General features: G+C 44.9%; 1 protein-coding gene across 1 annotated transcript in view; it reads left to right on the top strand.

Moving 5' to 3' along the window:
- Positions 1-16,889, top strand: part of MTAP (methylthioadenosine phosphorylase) — a 45,563-nt gene that overhangs the window by 16,937 nt on the left and 11,737 nt on the right. Inside the window, exons 4-5 of the mRNA XM_035016546.1 lie at positions 12-179; positions 15,436-15,538. Of these exons, the coding sequence (XP_034872437.1) occupies positions 12-179; positions 15,436-15,538 (271 nt within the window). The remainder of the gene's footprint in view (positions 1-11; positions 180-15,435; positions 15,539-16,889) is intronic.

Genomic DNA, 16,889 nt, shown 5'->3' with positions numbered 1-16,889 from the left:
CCTTCCCACAGGCATGGGAGACAGCATACCATCATGCCTTCAAAAGTCAACTACCAGGCGAACATCTGGGCTCTGAAGGAGGAGGGCTGTACACACGTCATCGTGACCACAGCCTGTGGCTCCTTGAGGGAAGAGATTCAGCCCGGCGATATCGTCATTATCGATCAGTTCATCGACAGGTGAGCAGGGCCTCTAAGATGCTTTAGGCTCGGGTGAGATCGTTCCCAGCTCACCTGGAGGTTGTGTGGGGGCCTGGGAGAGGAGTGGAGGGCAGGCCCACAGATCTGCTCGAAGCTGCGTCGTGGGCAGTTTTTAAGCAGGTGCCAACAAGAGTAAGCATCCACTGTCCACTGACCAGTTCCCAGCTCTGCCATCTCGCAGTTCGCTGTGGTCTGTAACGTGAATAGATAAGAACTCTCGTAGACACAAGCGAGTCGCCTCAGGTTTCCTTAACGTTCTAGACGCTGCTCCCTTTTTCCCTAGTGCCTCACGGGCTTTTTTGAAGTTGGTTTTTTCAAAGAAGATTCCAGAGGAGGTCCACTCAGGATACGTATGAGCTAATAATGTTTGGTCCACCTCCTTTTTTCCCTTTTTCTTGTTGTCCTGCAGTGTCCCCGGTCCGGATTTTACTGACTCCCTCCTTAAGTGTTGGTGCCTTTCCCTGTCCCCTGTGTTTGCTGTAAACCAGTCGGTAGCTCTGGAGGCCTGACGAGAACAAGGTTCACATTCTTGGCAGGAACCCTCCCTTCTTGCATCGTATTGGCAGGCATGCAATGTCCAGTCTTTACATGGTGTTAAGATCGACCAGTTGGTTCAGGAGCTGGGGACTTTTTTCTTATTTAATTGTATAAGTAATATATAACGTTCCTTTGCCAAAAAAAAAATTCAGCAGTAATAGACTGCCAAGATCCTGGGCTTTTCCTGAATTTAGAAATAGTTGAAGAGGGGCACCTGGATGGGTCGCGTTGGTTAAGCGTCCGACTCTTGATTTTAGCTCAGGTCATGATCTCAGGATGGTGAGAGTGAGCCCTGTATCAGACTCCACCCTCAGCGTGGAGTCTGAGATTCTCTCTCTCCCTCTCCCTCTGCCCTTTCTCCCACTCTCTCTTTCTAAAATAAACAAATAAGATCTTAAAAAAAAACCCAAAGAAATAGTTGAAGAAATCACAAGGGAAAGTGGTCGGTCTCCTAGGGATCCCTTTCCACTGCTCCCTGTCCCCCTACAATTCCTGGCGAAAGGAACCACCTCCCAGGGTATTCCAGGTAGAGACAGGTGGCCACACTCTGTGCCTTGAATCAGTGGTGGGGAAAAGTAGCACAGAGTTTAAGCCATTTGGTGGCTCCTGTTGAAGTCCCCAGACTGTCGCCTCTGTTCATCCCACCTTCCCCATCTGCTGTCACTGAGTTTACTCCACCCAAGCACCCTCTCACCTCTTCCATGGGAGCAAAGTTTATTCAGCCCAGTTCTCTGTGTTTTCTGTCTGTCAGGGATCTGTTCTAATTTAGAGTCCATCAGAAGCATTCTTGATTGTTTCCTGATGGAGTGAAACTGTTAGGTGGGGCTATGTGAAACTGACCGTTTTCTAGGTCAGAAGTGCTTGAATATCAGCAGTTTCATGTGACTCAGCCTAATAAATAATGGGGATAGACTAAAATCATTACATGCCCTTCACCTATCATTTTTGCTATTATTTTTTCAGCACCTGACACTATGTATGTATTGTTCGTCTTTCTCTCTAGAATATATGCCGTGTGAGGGCAAAGACCCTATTTGCCACTTTATCCCTAACACACACAACAGTGCATGGCCTGTAGTTGCTCAGTCTTTTTAGAGCTATTGAATGAACATGATTGTTCGAAGGAAGAGGGAGGCTGGCATTCTTGATCAAGATCTCTGTGGTTGTCAAAGTCCATGTGTTTGGAGGTAATGACTTAAGAAAATGGTTGTAAGATGCTTGTTCAATAGAGCAGAGTGCGTGGGGCGCCCAGCTGGCTCAGTCAGTAGAGCATGGGACTCTTGATCTCAGGGTTGTGAGTTCAAGCCCCACACTGGACATGGAGCCTACTTAAAAAAATAAAGCAGAGTACAAAACTCCCTATTCCAACTGATCCAGATTTATAAAGTATCATAGATGATCCTGGAAAGAAAAGTCTGACTTGGGTATTAAGCCTCGGATTAAGTTGTTAACTTAAATGGTGTAACTGTACGCTCATATTTGCCAAATCTTTTCCTCATCTATAGTAAATGTAGATGTTTTACATACTGGCTCTTTCAAGAAAGCAGTTGGGGCAGAAAGATGGAGAATAGAAAGGAGAACAGGTGTTACATCGTATCTAGTTTCATTCTGTTTTAGCAATCCTTAGACATGTAACCTTAAGATCTTCTGGTATCTGTGTTTTTTTATGTGCTGTGTGGATAACCTGACTCCTTACTCTTTTTTTTTTAAAGATTTTATTTATTTATTTGACAGAGAGAGACACAGGGAGAGAGGGAACACAAGCAGGGGGAGTGGGAGAGGGAGAAGCAGGCTCCCCACGGAGCAGGGAGGCGGGGCTCAGTCCCTGGACCCTGGGATCATGGCCTGAGCCGAAGGCAGATGCTTAACGACTGAGCCACCCAGTTGCCCCCTGACTCCTTTACTCTTGCCTTGGAAGTTCAAAGTCTCTATCAAATACCTTTTATGGGATCTAGCACCTGCTACCTGCCTAGTACATGGGTGCCATTATTGTGAATGTGGCCTGTTGGCTGGAGGGGTCTGCAGTTAACACTATGTGGTAACAACAGAAGAAAAGTTCTCTGAAAAGGAGGATCCCAAAAGGAATATCATTTAGAAGCAATCTCAAATTTTATATTGATGTGATATATTCCAATGGCAATATTTTGGATTTATTGGGCTAGATAGGATATTAAAGCTAATTTTACCTCTTTTCCTTTTTGAATGTAACTGTTAGAAAATTTAAGCGTCATTAGGTGGCTTGTGTTCTATTGCTTTTGGACACTTTCTGAATGACACTGCCTCTGGCTCAGTCAGTTCACCAAGCTTGGGTGCATGCATGATTTACTGTATGTTTGTCTCAGAAGAGAAGAGAATCAGCACTTTTTGCCTTATGAGTAATGGCCTCCATGTGTTGTACTAGTAACACATTCTTGTAAGTGAATCTTGGTGTGTTCAGGGAGGCACCTGCTGCGTCCTCTCGGTGCCGACCTCAGGCCCGGAATGCCGAGCTGGGGGCTGTGCTGCCGATAGCCTGAGCTTCCCGCAGCCAAACACCCAGCCTCAGCTTGGGGAACGAAAGTGCAGCGTTCTGCAAAGCCACCCCCGTGGATTATAGCCATGGGGACAGGAGCCCTGGATCGGGAGGTTTTGGGTTGGCTCTCTTTAGCCTCAGGCACATCTGTGGCCCATGGCCCTCTCTCCTCGAAGTCCAAGTTTGAGCTCCACCATCGCTGAGGCTTCTTCTCCCTGCTCAGTCCCCTCTCCAGCACTGATCTGGAAACACACATTTGCTTATTGCTGCCACTTTGCTGGCACCTTCTCTTAGGAAAAAATATCCTCGTCCTCAAGGGGTCTTCAGAGGTCAAGAGGGATCTTTTTAATCTCCCTAACATAAATTTGTGATAAAGAATCAGGATGGAGGGACGCCTGAGTGGCTCAGTTGGTTAAGCTCCTGCCTTCGGCTCAGGTCATGATCCCGAGGACCTGGGATCAAGTCCTGCGTCGGGCTCCCTGCTCCGCGGGGAGTCTGCTTCTCCCTCTCCCTCTGCAGCTCCCCTTGCTTGTGCTGTCTCTCACTCTCTCAGATAAATAACATCTTCAAAAAAAGAGAATCGGGATGGAGTAGTGTGGCTGTTCTTACTTAATAGACGACGGAACTAAAGCATATTACTTTCTCTGCCCTCGGTGCCCAGCATAGGGAAAAACACCACCAACCTGGTCCATCGGCCTTGCCGTGCATACTGTAGAGACCATTTAGGTTGAAGAGTGACAGGTGGCTTTGACGTTAGGGTTGTTTTTAAAAACATTAGATTTCTACTCTAAAAATGGAAGACACCTTTAAAGGAGTCTGGTGGGTTGGAAGCTCTTTTAAGAAAATAAGCTCATTGTCTTCTGAAAATAATTTTTTTTCTCTCTGCTATGTTCCTGCCTGTGAAAAGTTGAAGGCCTGGGCCTGAGAGAAGGGGAGTCTTGGGTGCGGCTGACCTGGAGAGAGCAGGACAACAGACAGGTGGGGAAGGGAGTGGCTCCAGGTATTTTTGGGGTGTGGGCAGTCGGGCATCTCTTCCTCAGACATGCAAGGAGATGCCTTAGCTAATATTTAAAGTGAAAGTCATCCTCTTGTGTTTGTTCCTAGGGCAGCTGTGGAAAGCAAAATGGATCTTGGTCTAGAATTTAAATACCAGAAATGTGTTGTTGGTGTTGTCATTTTCCCATTCTCACTGTAGAGGGATAGGTTACTTGACTCTGCCCTTGCCCTGGGCCCGGGGCTCCATGGGTAATGTTCCTCACGAACCAAAGTTAAAAACAGCAGCTGATAACCAAGAGCTTGGAGGAGGCTCGTCCACAGTCAGTGTCTTCGGTGCCTCATGCCTCCTGATGAATGGGGTTTGACGAATCCATTTCTTCTACCTCAGTGGAGGTCCTTGTTGTCAGATCCACAAGTCATTTGACAATCCAGGATCAAACCTGGTTAAGAATGGGACTTGTTTCACTTCTGGATGGCCATTCCACAGTCCATCTGAACTCAGGAAAGAATCGGACCTTCCGTCTGTCCCAAGAGACCATTGTGAGGCTATTTCTACTTCCAAAGGATCTCACAAGGGTGATGCTCCAAGATTCATAATTTGGGGGTTGTTCTTCTGTGGTACAGACCTTTGTATGTGTAGGGTACACCTGTCACCCCAAACTACTCTCCACGCCGTGCCAGGTACACGTGGGTAGAGAACTCCAGCAGTTCCACACATGACCTCTCTCCTCTTCACCATCAATCCCGATTGTTACCGTGGAAGGGAATTGAATTCACCATATATCTATAAGCTGTTGGGAAAGATGCCCACATTCTATTAAATTGTTTTTTTTTTAAAGATGCAGATTAGGGGCGCCTGGGTGGCTCAGTCGTTAAGTGTCTGCCTTCGGCTCAGGTCATGATCCCAGGGTCCAGGGATCGAGCCCCACATCGGGCTCCCTGCTCGGCCTGCTTCTCCCTCTCCCGCTCCTCCTGCTTGTGTTCCCTCTCTCGCTGCGTCTCTCTCAATGTCAAATAAATAAATAAAGTCTTTAAAAAGATGCAGATTAGTAGGACCCGTTCAACTGCTAGGGCTATCAGAACTCTCAAGCTGTGCCCAGCAAACATATCCCTTAAAGACAAGGATGGGATTCTTACTTCCTAATAGAGGTCTTTATCAGGAATGTTTTACAGATAAGGACTTTGGTTTTGTTTTTTTTTGTTTTTTTTTTTTTAGTTTGTTTTTTTGACCATGAGAAAAATACAACCAAAAAACTAAGATGAAAAACAGCAGGGTGTGATTCCTAGTGGCAGATGTTTTCTGCGAAATGGTGTTACCACGTTGGCCTGGTATGCCTGAGGCCCATGGTTAGGTTCTGCTTGAAGAATGCCGTGGGAGAAGCGCCAGCTTGGAAGTGCGAACCTCCAGAATTGTTTCCTGGCTCTGCCCCCAAATTCTTCTGTCACTTAGTGTCCTCATTGCAAGATGAGGGTGCTGTGTTGTGATGTCCTCCCTCCTCTGGGAGCCCTGCGTTCACTACATTGGGAAAGTTTTGACTGAGCGTGGCTGCAGTTCTTGCTGGCTTATTCATCAGGAAAGTCCCACAGTACAAGTGGTAAGGGATTATGTCAGTTTATTTCCCCTCCCAAAGCCCTGGGCTTCCCCTCCGCCTCGATCATGAGGTAAGATTGTTGGTCCCCGCCCCTGCCGAGGACCCGCCTGGAGGTTGAGGTGTGCTCTGATGCCCATTAATCATTAGTCTTTGAACCTCTGGGGCAGGGCGTGGATTTTTATCCACACTCACGGGGGTTATGGTAAACAGTTGCACAGGAAGCCCTCCTTTGGCTCTTTTCCCATTCCTCTGAGCAGCTCTTTGAAACCCTTACTGTCCTCACGGCTTCCTGCCTGTCTTCTTCACTGTGGTTGAGAATGTCTCCTCTTTGTGAGAAGACAGAAGCTATTTGGCATAAACTGACCATGTTCTTTCCCCCTCCCTCTCACCGTTACTTGCATGCCTGCCCTCTGTCATCTTCCTGCCTACACCTGTGCTGAGAGCCGGGGTAGCTACTGCCATGGTCCCAGCAGTTCCCGAGTTCTGCTCAGCAACCTGGCTCTCTTATTACTGCCTCGCCTTCTGTCCCTTCTCTTAATAAAATTGCTGATAAGCTCCCAATTTTTGAGGTACTACTAAGTGCCACAAATCACTTAATCCTATTCACCTCGTTCAAGGGTAGTTTTCTCAGGTTGTAGTTGAGGAAACTTAAAACTCAAAAATACTGGTCATTTGCTAGTAAGTGGGACCTGTGGAGTTTGAATTCCGTTAGCGTCCAATGTCTTTGACCTCACCTGTCCTTCCTCACACGCACACTTCCAGCTCTGCCCTCCCCCTTCACATTCACTCTCGCCACTAGATCTAGGACAGGATCTCAAAGATACCTCACGCTTTATAATTCAAGATTAAATTATCCTCCGTGGGCAGGGGGTTGGGGGAGCGCCTGGGTGGCTCAGTGGGTTAAGCGTCTGCCTTCAGCTCAGGTCATGATCCCAGGGTCCTGGGATCAAGCCCCGCATCGGGCTCCCTGCTCAGCGGGAAGCCTGCTTCTCCCTCTCCCACTCCCCCTGCTTGTGTTCCGTCTCGGGCTGTCTCTGTCAAATAAGTAAATAAAATCTTTTAAAAATAAATAAAAATGTAATAGAAACAAAGACATGATCAGAAAAGTGCTGGAGAGGTACCTGGGTGGCTCAGTCCGTTGAGCGTCCAGACTCTTGATCTCAGCTCAGGTCTTGATCTCAGGGTTTGAATTCAAGCCCTGCGTTGAGCTCCATGCCCATTGTGGAGCCTACTTTAAAAAAAAAGTGCTGGAAACAGAGCTTCTACTCCTTTCTGGGTAGGCTTGCCCCAGAACCTCATTGTCGGTTGGGGTTTTTAGTGAGCAGTGATTAGTACCAGCTCAGAGTTCACAGCACAGTCCAGGGGGGAGGAATTTCCTAACAAGCTCTATGTGTAGAAGACTTCAGCTCTTTCAGTAATATGATGTCATTTTTTCCTAGTTCCTTTTGTCATTGATGCTAATGATCTTTGACATGTACCTAAAAATATCTTGTCACCTCTGTGGTGGTTTCTTCCATTGCCTTTGTACTTAGTATCCCTGCCCATTTCCCTCTCAGTGGAATATTAGTGTTTATCATCTGGTAACATCTATTCTTCTGAACATGAAGTTGTTATTTCTGGTTAATTTTGAAGTGAAAGAAAGTATGAAGCTCTTCCCACATGTCAGATGCTATTAGGTCCTGGATAATTCACATTCACATACCTATTGCTGGTAGAGATAGTTAACAACTCTTTATTTTTTATTTTTGTTTTCTTTTAAAGATGTATTTAGTTTTAGAGAGAGAGAGCATGCGAGTGAGAAGAGGGGCAGAGGGAGCGAATCTTCAAGCAGAGTTTGTGCTAAGCTGTGGGGCTCGATCTCACCACCCATGAGATCATGACCTGAGCCAAAATCAAGAGTCAGACGCTTAACTGACTAAGCCACCCAGGTGCCCCTAGAACTCTTTTTAAAAGGCAGTCTGACTCAGTAAGTTTTAAAATACGCATGCCTCTCCAACAAGCCTTCCCTTTTGTGGTTTGTAGTCCTAAGAATAAAAGCACCAAATGGTGTATTTTTCTAGACACATGGAACAAGGATGTGTGTATATTGTTTCTTAAGAGCAGCCTAAGGCGGTGGTTGAACACCTATCCTGTGGAATGTGGTGAAGTTGTAAACAGGATTTGTTAAAGTTACATACATTGACCTGGAGCCATGTCCATGATACTTTACGGTGAAACAAAGCTGCTTCTGTGGTCCTATCTATGTTCCTGGTGCTGCTAATTATCACAGCACTAGGAAACATCATGTACATACCTTTTACATCCCCCTTGTATAGATGAGAAAACTGAGGTCCATCGAGATTGTTTCTCAGCCCCTATGTCAGAGCCAGGATTTTGTTATCGTGCTGTTGCTTTGCATGCTCTGTTTAGCAAGACCTCATGAAAAGTAGAAAAAAACTGTACATGTTTATTAAACAGTGTTGCCTCCTTGTTGGGATATAAACATCGTACATTTTTCTCCTTTTCTGTGGCACCGTAAGCACTCATGAGATCGGAGCAACGGAGGGATCTTAATCATGTGTGTCCAAATTTAGAAGCTCTCAGTTCCTGGAGAGTATTATGTTGAGTGAAATAAGTCAAACAGAGAAAGACATGTATCATATGATCTCACTGATATGAGGAATTCTTTTTTTTTTTTTTTAAAGATTTTATTTATTTATTCATGAGAGACAGAGACAGAGAGAGAGAGAAGCAGGCTCCCAAGGAGCAGGGAGCCCGATGCGGGACTCGATCCCAGGACCCTAGGATCATGACCCAAGCTGAAGGCAGACACTTAACCATCTGAGCCACCCAGGTGCCCCTGATATGAGGAATTCTTAATTGCAGGAAACAAACAGGGTTGCTGGAGTGGGGGGTGGGGTGGGAGGGATGGGGTGACTGGGTGATAGACACTGGGGAGGGTATGTGCTCTGGTAAGCGCTGTGAATTGTGCAAGACTGTTGAATCTCAGATCTGTACCTCTGAAACAAATAATGCAATATATGTTAAGAAAAAAAAAAAGAAGAAGAAGAAGGTAGCGGGAGGGGAAGAATGAAGCGGGGGAAATCGGAGGGGTAGACGAACCATGAGAGATGATGGACTCTGAAAAACAAACTGAGGGTTCTAGAGGGGAGGGGGGTGGGAGGATGGGTTAGCCTGGGGGTGGGTATTGAGGAGGGCACATTCCGCATGGAGCACTGGGTGTTATGCACAAACAATGAATCATGGAACACTTCATCTGAAACTAATGATGTAATGTATGGGGATTAACATAAGAATAAAAAAAATTTAAAAAAAAAGAAGCTCTCAGTTCCTTCTGGTTAAGAGAACAGATTTATTCCGTGTCATAATGGGTTGCCATTCATGTCATTCATGTCAAAATTTTTTTTTACTTTTCCTGACTGTACTACTTTCTCTTTTTCTTTTAATTTTTAGAAAGTAAAAGTGGGGCAGGGTGGGGCAAGGGGTAGGTGGAAAGGGATGGAGAGAATCTTAAACAGACTCTGCTCTCACCTCAAAACCCAGACGTGGGGCTCAGATCTGAGGACCCTGAGATCATGCCCTGAGCTGAAATCAAAGAGTCAGACGCTTAACCGACTGAGCCACCCAGGTGCCCCTCCCCACTGCAGTTTTAAATTCTCTTCCTCCCCCTCAGTGCCCTACCTTTCTCCTCCAGATGAGAACCCTTTGTACCCTAACTCCATGACCCACATCTTTTAGGATTTGACCTTCACTTATTTGCATGCTCGCAACAGGGGCACCTGGGTGGTGTAGTTCGCGGAGCGTCTGACTCTTGGTTTTGGCTCGGGTCATGATCTCAGGGTTGTGAGATCGAGCCTGGTGTCGGGCTCTGTGCTCAGTACGGAGCCTACTTGAGATTCTGTCTTTCCCTCTCCCTCTGCCCCTTCCACTCGTGCTCTCTCTCTCTCTCTCAAATAAATCTTTAAATAAATAAATAAGCATGCTCACATCAGTGCTGTCCATAAATATGTATGTGCACACCCACACATGTATATACACCTAGACATTTAGAAGGCTCATTCTTAATCCTATTGATCTTAGAATTATGCTTATTTCCTAGAATATGAATATCCTTTTGATCTAACCAGTTGGTGACCTGGCCTTTTCTGTTTTGTTTTGTTTTGTTTTTTGTTTTTTGCCATCTTCTATTTGCATACTTTTAAAATTTTTAACTTAAATTGTCTTTGGTGTTCTAGTGTGTGCTAAAACTAAAATGCTGTCTAAAATAACCTGTGTTTTAGAGCATTTAAAGAGTAATACATATTTGTAATGAGATGAAATGAAAATAGTATAGGAGGGTATATGGTAAAAAGTGAAACCCTCCTAAGTTCCTGGTTACTTGAAGGGAAATTTGGTGAAATCTGTTCATTGAACTTGAAAATGTGAGACCTTTGCAACAGTTCCTTTTTTTGGTTTTTTTTTTTAAAGATTTTATTTATTTATTTGACAGAGAGATAGAGAGCACAAGTAGCCAGAGTGGCAGGCAGAGGGAGAGGGAGAAGCAGGCTCTCTGCCAAGCAGGGAGCCGGACGTGGGGCTCGATCCCAGGACCCCAGGATCGTGACCTGAGCCGAAGGCAGACGCTTAACTGACTGAGCCACCCAGGTGCCCCTTTTTCTTGGTTTTTTGAGGAACATGTACAAGGTAGCTCATGCAGAGACACTGGTGGTTGTACCATTTTTATTTATTTATTTTTTTATTCTTATGTTAATCCCCATACATTACATCATTAGTTTTAGATGAAGTGTTCCATGATTCATTGTTTGTGCACAACACCCAGTGCTCCATGCAGAATGTGCCCTCCTCAATACCCACCACCAGGCTAACCCATCCTCCCACCCCCCTCCCCTCTAGAACCCTCAGTTTGTTTTTCAGAGTCCATCGTCTCTCATGGTTCGTCTACCCCTCCGATTTCCCCCGCTTCATTCTTCCCCTCCCGCTACCTTCTTCTTCTTTTTTTTTTTCTTAACATATATTGCATTATTTGTTTCAGAGGGGTTGTACCATTTTTAATTACCCATTTTTTGTATAATAACTTAAATATACTGATATATCCATGGCCTTCTATTCAGAACTTGAAACAAGTAAATTTCTATGTGCTGATACAGAAAAGTCTTCAAGATCTATCATCATTAACTAAATCAAGCATATTGTGAGACAGTCCATATTACATACCATTTATATATTTTTTAACACACCCAAAAAATATGTTCGTGTGAAAGAATTCTAGAAAAAGAGGAGTTTGTCTTTTTCTTCTCTCCTGGCTCACAACATGAGCTAACCATCTCTCTTAGCTTTCCACACGTGTAGTCAGATACCACCGTGTTCTTCCTAACGGACATAACCCTCTGCCGTTGCCGGCAATGTGGCTTATTTAAGCTGCCTGCTAAGTGGGAAATTGGTTGTTTTCAGCTTCCTGTTTGTATTAACTGTGGTTCGGTTAACATTGGTGTGCCCAGTTATCTGTATATTTGTGTGAATACGAATTTGTGGTGGCCGTGATGACTTGCTACAGAGAACACTTCCACTTGCCCTCAGAGCCCGGGCTTTAATGAAAAGAGGGACTGGGGGCACCTGGGTGGCTGAGTCAGATGGGGGTCTGACTCTTGATTTTGGCTCAGGTCATGATCTCAGGGTTGTGGGATCGAGCCCTGCATTAGACTCTGAGTTCAGTGGGGAGCCTGCTTGAGGATTCTCTCTTTCCCTCTCCCTGCTCACATTCTCTCTCTCTCTCTCTCTCTGTCCCTCCCCCCCTTCTCTTTGGGGTAAATAAATAAATCTTTAAAAAAAGAAGAAAGAAAAGAGAGATTGGGAGGATTTTTTGTTTTACTTAGGTTTCTTAGAGACTGAGTTTGAGTTTGTCCATGCACATTACTATTCAGGTATCTTTTAAGTGACTTGGGTAGAATCATTTCCCCAAAACCATGCTAATTATGAGCGGCCGTTGGCCCTGCTTTGCCAGTAGGTTAATTGACTCATGTTCCTGCATGCTGAGGCTTGTTGGGGACATGTGCTTCCTCAGAGATGTGCAGTTGCATTTGTTTCTGCTGTACGACACGTGTTCTCCTTGTTGCTTGCAACTCCGCTTTTCCTCAGAGGGAAATTATTAACAAATGGCTGTCTGAGAGCCGATTCAAGAGTCTACCAGTCAGTCTACCACCTGATTCAACAACCTACCCATCAGTCTTTTTCTGGTCTTCTCTGTTCTGTGTGTGAAAGTGCCCCGTGTTCTCTCCTTAGCAGTCTTGAACTTACTTCTCTCTTGCCAGTACACAGCACAATTTTGCCTCCTTCACTCTTCCATGGGCAGTTTTTGGTTCGGACGCACACTTCACTTCTCTTAGTATGTGTCCCTGTTTGATAGCTTCGAGCGGTTTTTTGGTACCTTCGACCTGAGGGTCCTTACATGTGTCAGGCTCTGAGGTGGGCACATGAGAAGTACAGGAGCAGATTTTCCATAAATAGTAGTTGCTCGTGCTGAGCACTTGCTTCCCATGTCTCATTCAGTCTTCACATCGACCTTAGAAGGTAGGTGGTATTATTTATTCCCCATTTTAAATATGAGGAAATGGATACAAACTGAGGTGCAGTTTGTATCAGATTGACTTTTCTCTGAGGCACAGTTACGGAGTGAGTGGTAAAGCCAGCCAAGTCAGTCAGTCCCAGAGTCTGTTTTCCACTGGGGTCCCAAGCTAATGGGGAAGTGAAATTCGCAGTCCCCTTGCCTAGCTGGGAGGGTTTGCTAATCAAGCAAGAGTTGGGGCTGGCCTTCAGCACCATTTCTTTATTACTGTGGAAGCCATAACTGGGTTGACTATATCTTAACCTCCAGAAGCACGTGTATTAGTGTCCTGCAGGTGCTGTAACAAATTACAGTTGACCCTTATACGACATGGGTCATGTTGTGCATGTTGTATAAGGTGCTGACCCCTGTTCAGTTGAAAACCCATGTATAACTTTTGACCTCGCCAAAACTTAACTAATAGCCTACTGTTGACCAGAAGCCTTACTGATAACATAGTCGATTAACACACATTTTATCTTGTTATATGCATTATGTCCTATATTCTTATGGTAAAGTATGCTACAGAAAAGAAGGTGTTATTAAGAAAATCGTAAATGGGGCGCCTGGGTGGCTCAGTCGTTAAGCGTCTGCCTTTGGCTCAGGTCATGATCGTAGGGTCCTGGGATTGAGCCCCGCATCGGGCTCCCTGCTCCGCAGGAAGCCTGCTTCTCCCTCTCCCACTCCGCCTGCTTGTGTTCCCTCTCTCGCCGTCTCTCTCTGTCAAATAAATAAAATCTTAAAAAAAAAAAAAAATCATAAGGAAGAGAAAATACATTTACATACTATACTGTATTTACGGGAAAAAATGTGCTCCATCCCCTCCCATTGTAAATCCTGTGGCTCTTGGTCAGAATTTCATTCAGCCTTAATCATGCCTTATCATTTTATGCTGGACAGGAGTATTGCTGTTTATAGTGATTTTAGCCCTGAAACCGTTAGAAATGTTGGTATTAGAGTCTTTTCTTCCTCAGGGCTCCGCCCTTCCCTTGTCCCTACAGGGCTGAGTGCACCGAGGCCCCGCTTCTCAGCCGTAGCTTCTCCTTGGTGCCGGCTCCGTGTTTGTCGCTAGCCCCTGACCTTGCTTCTGAGCTGCCGGCAGCCGTCTGGACATCTTGGTTGGCTTCATCCTCACGATGCCTGTACAAATGGGTGGATGAACTACATTTTATGATTGGAAGTAGAGAATCGAACAGATATGGCAGTTTGCTCTAAGCCCTGTAGTTAGTAGTTAAAGAGCTTCGCTTAAAGAGAAAAATGTAAAATGTTCCACTTGACAGAGGGGATGAACTGTAGTAATAAGTATCAAGTGTATGTGACATAACATAAAGCATAATACATGTTTTGTCTTAAGGTAGATGTTCAGAACAAAGAGGAGGGATTAGGCAAAGAAGGGGTAGAAAGAGAAGAGAGAGGGACGGAGATAGGTAAGGTGCATAGACATTTATGGGGGTATTGCTTCTGGAGGTTTTTGTGGCCCTGTTTTCGTATACTTCATCATGGTTGTAAATGGGGATATTGCTAATATTTGACTCATGGAAGGCTGATACCAAGCCAGAGCTGGAGTATGTGGCCCCATTTTATTGGTTAGTTTTACAAAAAGAGGAAAGCCTCTGTTTATGTGGGCTAGGACGGCCATTTGACCTGTTCTTCAACCCCATCTGGAATTGCTTGGGGGTTAACTTGGCCTTCCCCCAAGACACATATGACAGAGGGCTGGGAGGAGTCCAGGCTAGGTTTTCATCCCTGCAGGGCACTGAGACCTCATTATGGAGCTAGGTGGCTTTGGTGCCGGCTAAGGTCACTGTTTAGTATGTGACAGGATGGAAGGAACAGGTGAATTTTGGTAGGTGGACGCACCAGCTGTATAAATCCAACCAGTGTATTTCTCCATGGTGTTCCCTTCCCTCCTGCTCCCGAAAGCAGACATGAAGTGGCCCACCTTCCCGTGCTTTCCCTTGGGCTGTCCCTCGCCGGCCCTCCCCGCCATAGGAAAGATGAAGACTCTCTTTCCTGTATTACTCATGAGTTCAAGTTGAGAACAATATAAAGGACACAGAAAGTACTTTATTCTGAAAACTTTGGGTGAAAAATTGCAGGGTGACTTGGCTCTGGGTTAATTTTAGCCTTTCTTTTGTGGATTCAAAAATCTTCTACCAGAAGTTGAGCTAAGGTTTCAGAACTAATTACGGTGGGTAGAGGAACAAGCTAGATGAGGTGGCAACGAGAGTCCCACAAGTGGGGCAGGACAAAGGGCTGCTTTCTTTAGTGGGCCAAAGGCATGAAAAAATACGGTCGGGGGGTGGAGGGCGGGAATTAGCCTCATTAGAGACAGGCCAATCAAATGCAAGGTTAGGACCTTGTTTGGAGCTTGAAACTAAAAAAGCATTAGTTAAAAAATAAAAGATAAGTAAAAAAAAAAATAGGACATTTTTGAGGACATCAGGGAAATTTGCATCTGGTCTGTGTATTAGTTGGTATGGAGGAATTGATATTTATCAAATGTGATCATGACATTACAGTGAAAAATCCACATATTTTGGTCCATCTGAAGTCGGGGTGAAACGACGAAGTCTGAGATTTGCAACCATGGAAAAACGAACAGATGAAGCAAGTTTGACAAAGTTTGAATTGTTGAATCTAGATAATGGACATATATGGGGTTCACTGTACGTCTACGTCTACAATGATTGAGAATTCTGTACTGACTTCTTAAGGGTTTTACCCAGCGTCCTGAGCCCAGAGTTGAGTTGTACTTACAATCCGCTGTGGTTGTTCTGTCAGTCACCAGGCCACACACATCAGCCCAGAGCCAGAAAAGCCACATACTATCCTGAAGCAGCTTTTCCAACAGTTGCCTTCAGCTTATCCAGAGCTATCGGTTCTGGAGTGAGAACCAAGGTATTGACCTAGGTACCATGGATTCACCAGCCCCCAGAGGATGGAGTGAAGGCTTTTAAAAAAAAAAAAAAAAAACCTTTCCACTTTATTTTGTAGGACCACCAAAAGGCCTCAGACCTTCTATGATGGAAGTCATTCCAGTACCAGAGGAGTATGCCATATTCCCGTGGCTGAGCCGTTCTGCCCCAAAACGAGAGAGGTTTGTGGTCTTTCTGGAAGGTGTGCCAAAATAAGTCGTAAGGGCTTGGGGTGGCATCTAGAGTTCGATTAATTGGCTAAGCAGGTAGTCCCTCTTCCCCTCTCCAGTGTGCTTCTTCTGCAAGGTTTCTAGAAGACTTTCCCTTTGTTAGTACTGCCTCCGCTGCTCTCAGTCATCGATAAGCTGAGTCACTCAGACGTGCAACCTGCCTTTTTTATAGGTTTTGATTTTGCTATCAGAATACCTTTTAAATCATTTAGCGTATTAGTCCAGAGTGTACAGTCTGAAAAAAGATTACTTGGGATCAGATCTCTGCTCTTGTGCTTAATAGTTGTGTCTTGTTGGACAAGTTACTTAATGCCCTTGGGCCTTAGTTTCCTCATTTGGAAAATGAAGGTAATGGTACATGAACCTCACAGCACTGTGGGAAGGATAAACGAGTGAGTCATTATTTATAAAGTGCTTTGAGCTATCCTTGTCAGTTACGAGACATCCAACAACTGCTTTTACGAATTCAGTTTTTGATCATCTGTAAATTGTCAGATTGGCATCATTGGCCTTTGAGGTGAGGTTGGCTGTTACTGTCCAGCCTCCTCTCCAGGATTACAGTAAAATCTTAGAACTAAGTGGCTAGCCCTTTAGTGGAAGTACGGAAGCATTTTACTCATTCAGATAATTTTAACACCTGCATATGGAAAGTAGATTTATTGCAGCTTTTATGTTCAGCCCCGTGTAATTGTATAAAAGTAGTTTCCTTACAGTTTACAGCAAGGGCTCCTTAACCTCACAGTGGTCTTAAACAAAAATCCAGAATCTGAAGCCAGGAGTCAGGGGGAGCCATTTCAGATATACCACTGCTTGTTGATTCTCTCTGATTTGTGTGAAAATACACTTTTTATTTGTTTAAAAAAAAATGGCAGGTTAAGTGTGTATTTGGGTTTTGGGGATGTGTATGTTTCCAAGTAGTTATCAGTAGAATATACCAAAACGTTGCTGCTAGTCTTCTCTCTGAAACGCAGATCTGTCCACATAATAAATTTGCTTTCCAGGGGTAATAAGATATATATAAGATTCTTGTCCATTTCAAAATGGGGAGAGCTTGGGAAGAAATAGACCAGGGAGAGAATAGGCCTGAGGTCGTGTCCCACAGAAAACACTGAATTCAGGTACTAGCAGTAGAGATAGGGTAGGGGAAATAAATACTAATGAACTAATGATGTATACAGAATACACGCTCATGTGGTGGCTTGGCGATCAGCAGTTGGAGACCGTTTCCAGTAACAGAGTTTAGCCTCCCTTGAGCCAACATTAACTCAGCTATTCTTGGTCTGGCCAAGCCAGGGGACCCCTC

The sequence above is a fragment of the Mirounga leonina genome, unplaced genomic scaffold, assembly GCF_011800145.1.
Source record: "Mirounga leonina isolate KUSES-001 unplaced genomic scaffold, KU_Mleo_1.0 Mir_170, whole genome shotgun sequence".
Lineage (NCBI taxonomy): Eukaryota > Metazoa > Chordata > Mammalia > Carnivora > Phocidae > Mirounga > Mirounga leonina.
This window is presented reverse-complemented; position numbering and strand designations above follow the sequence as displayed.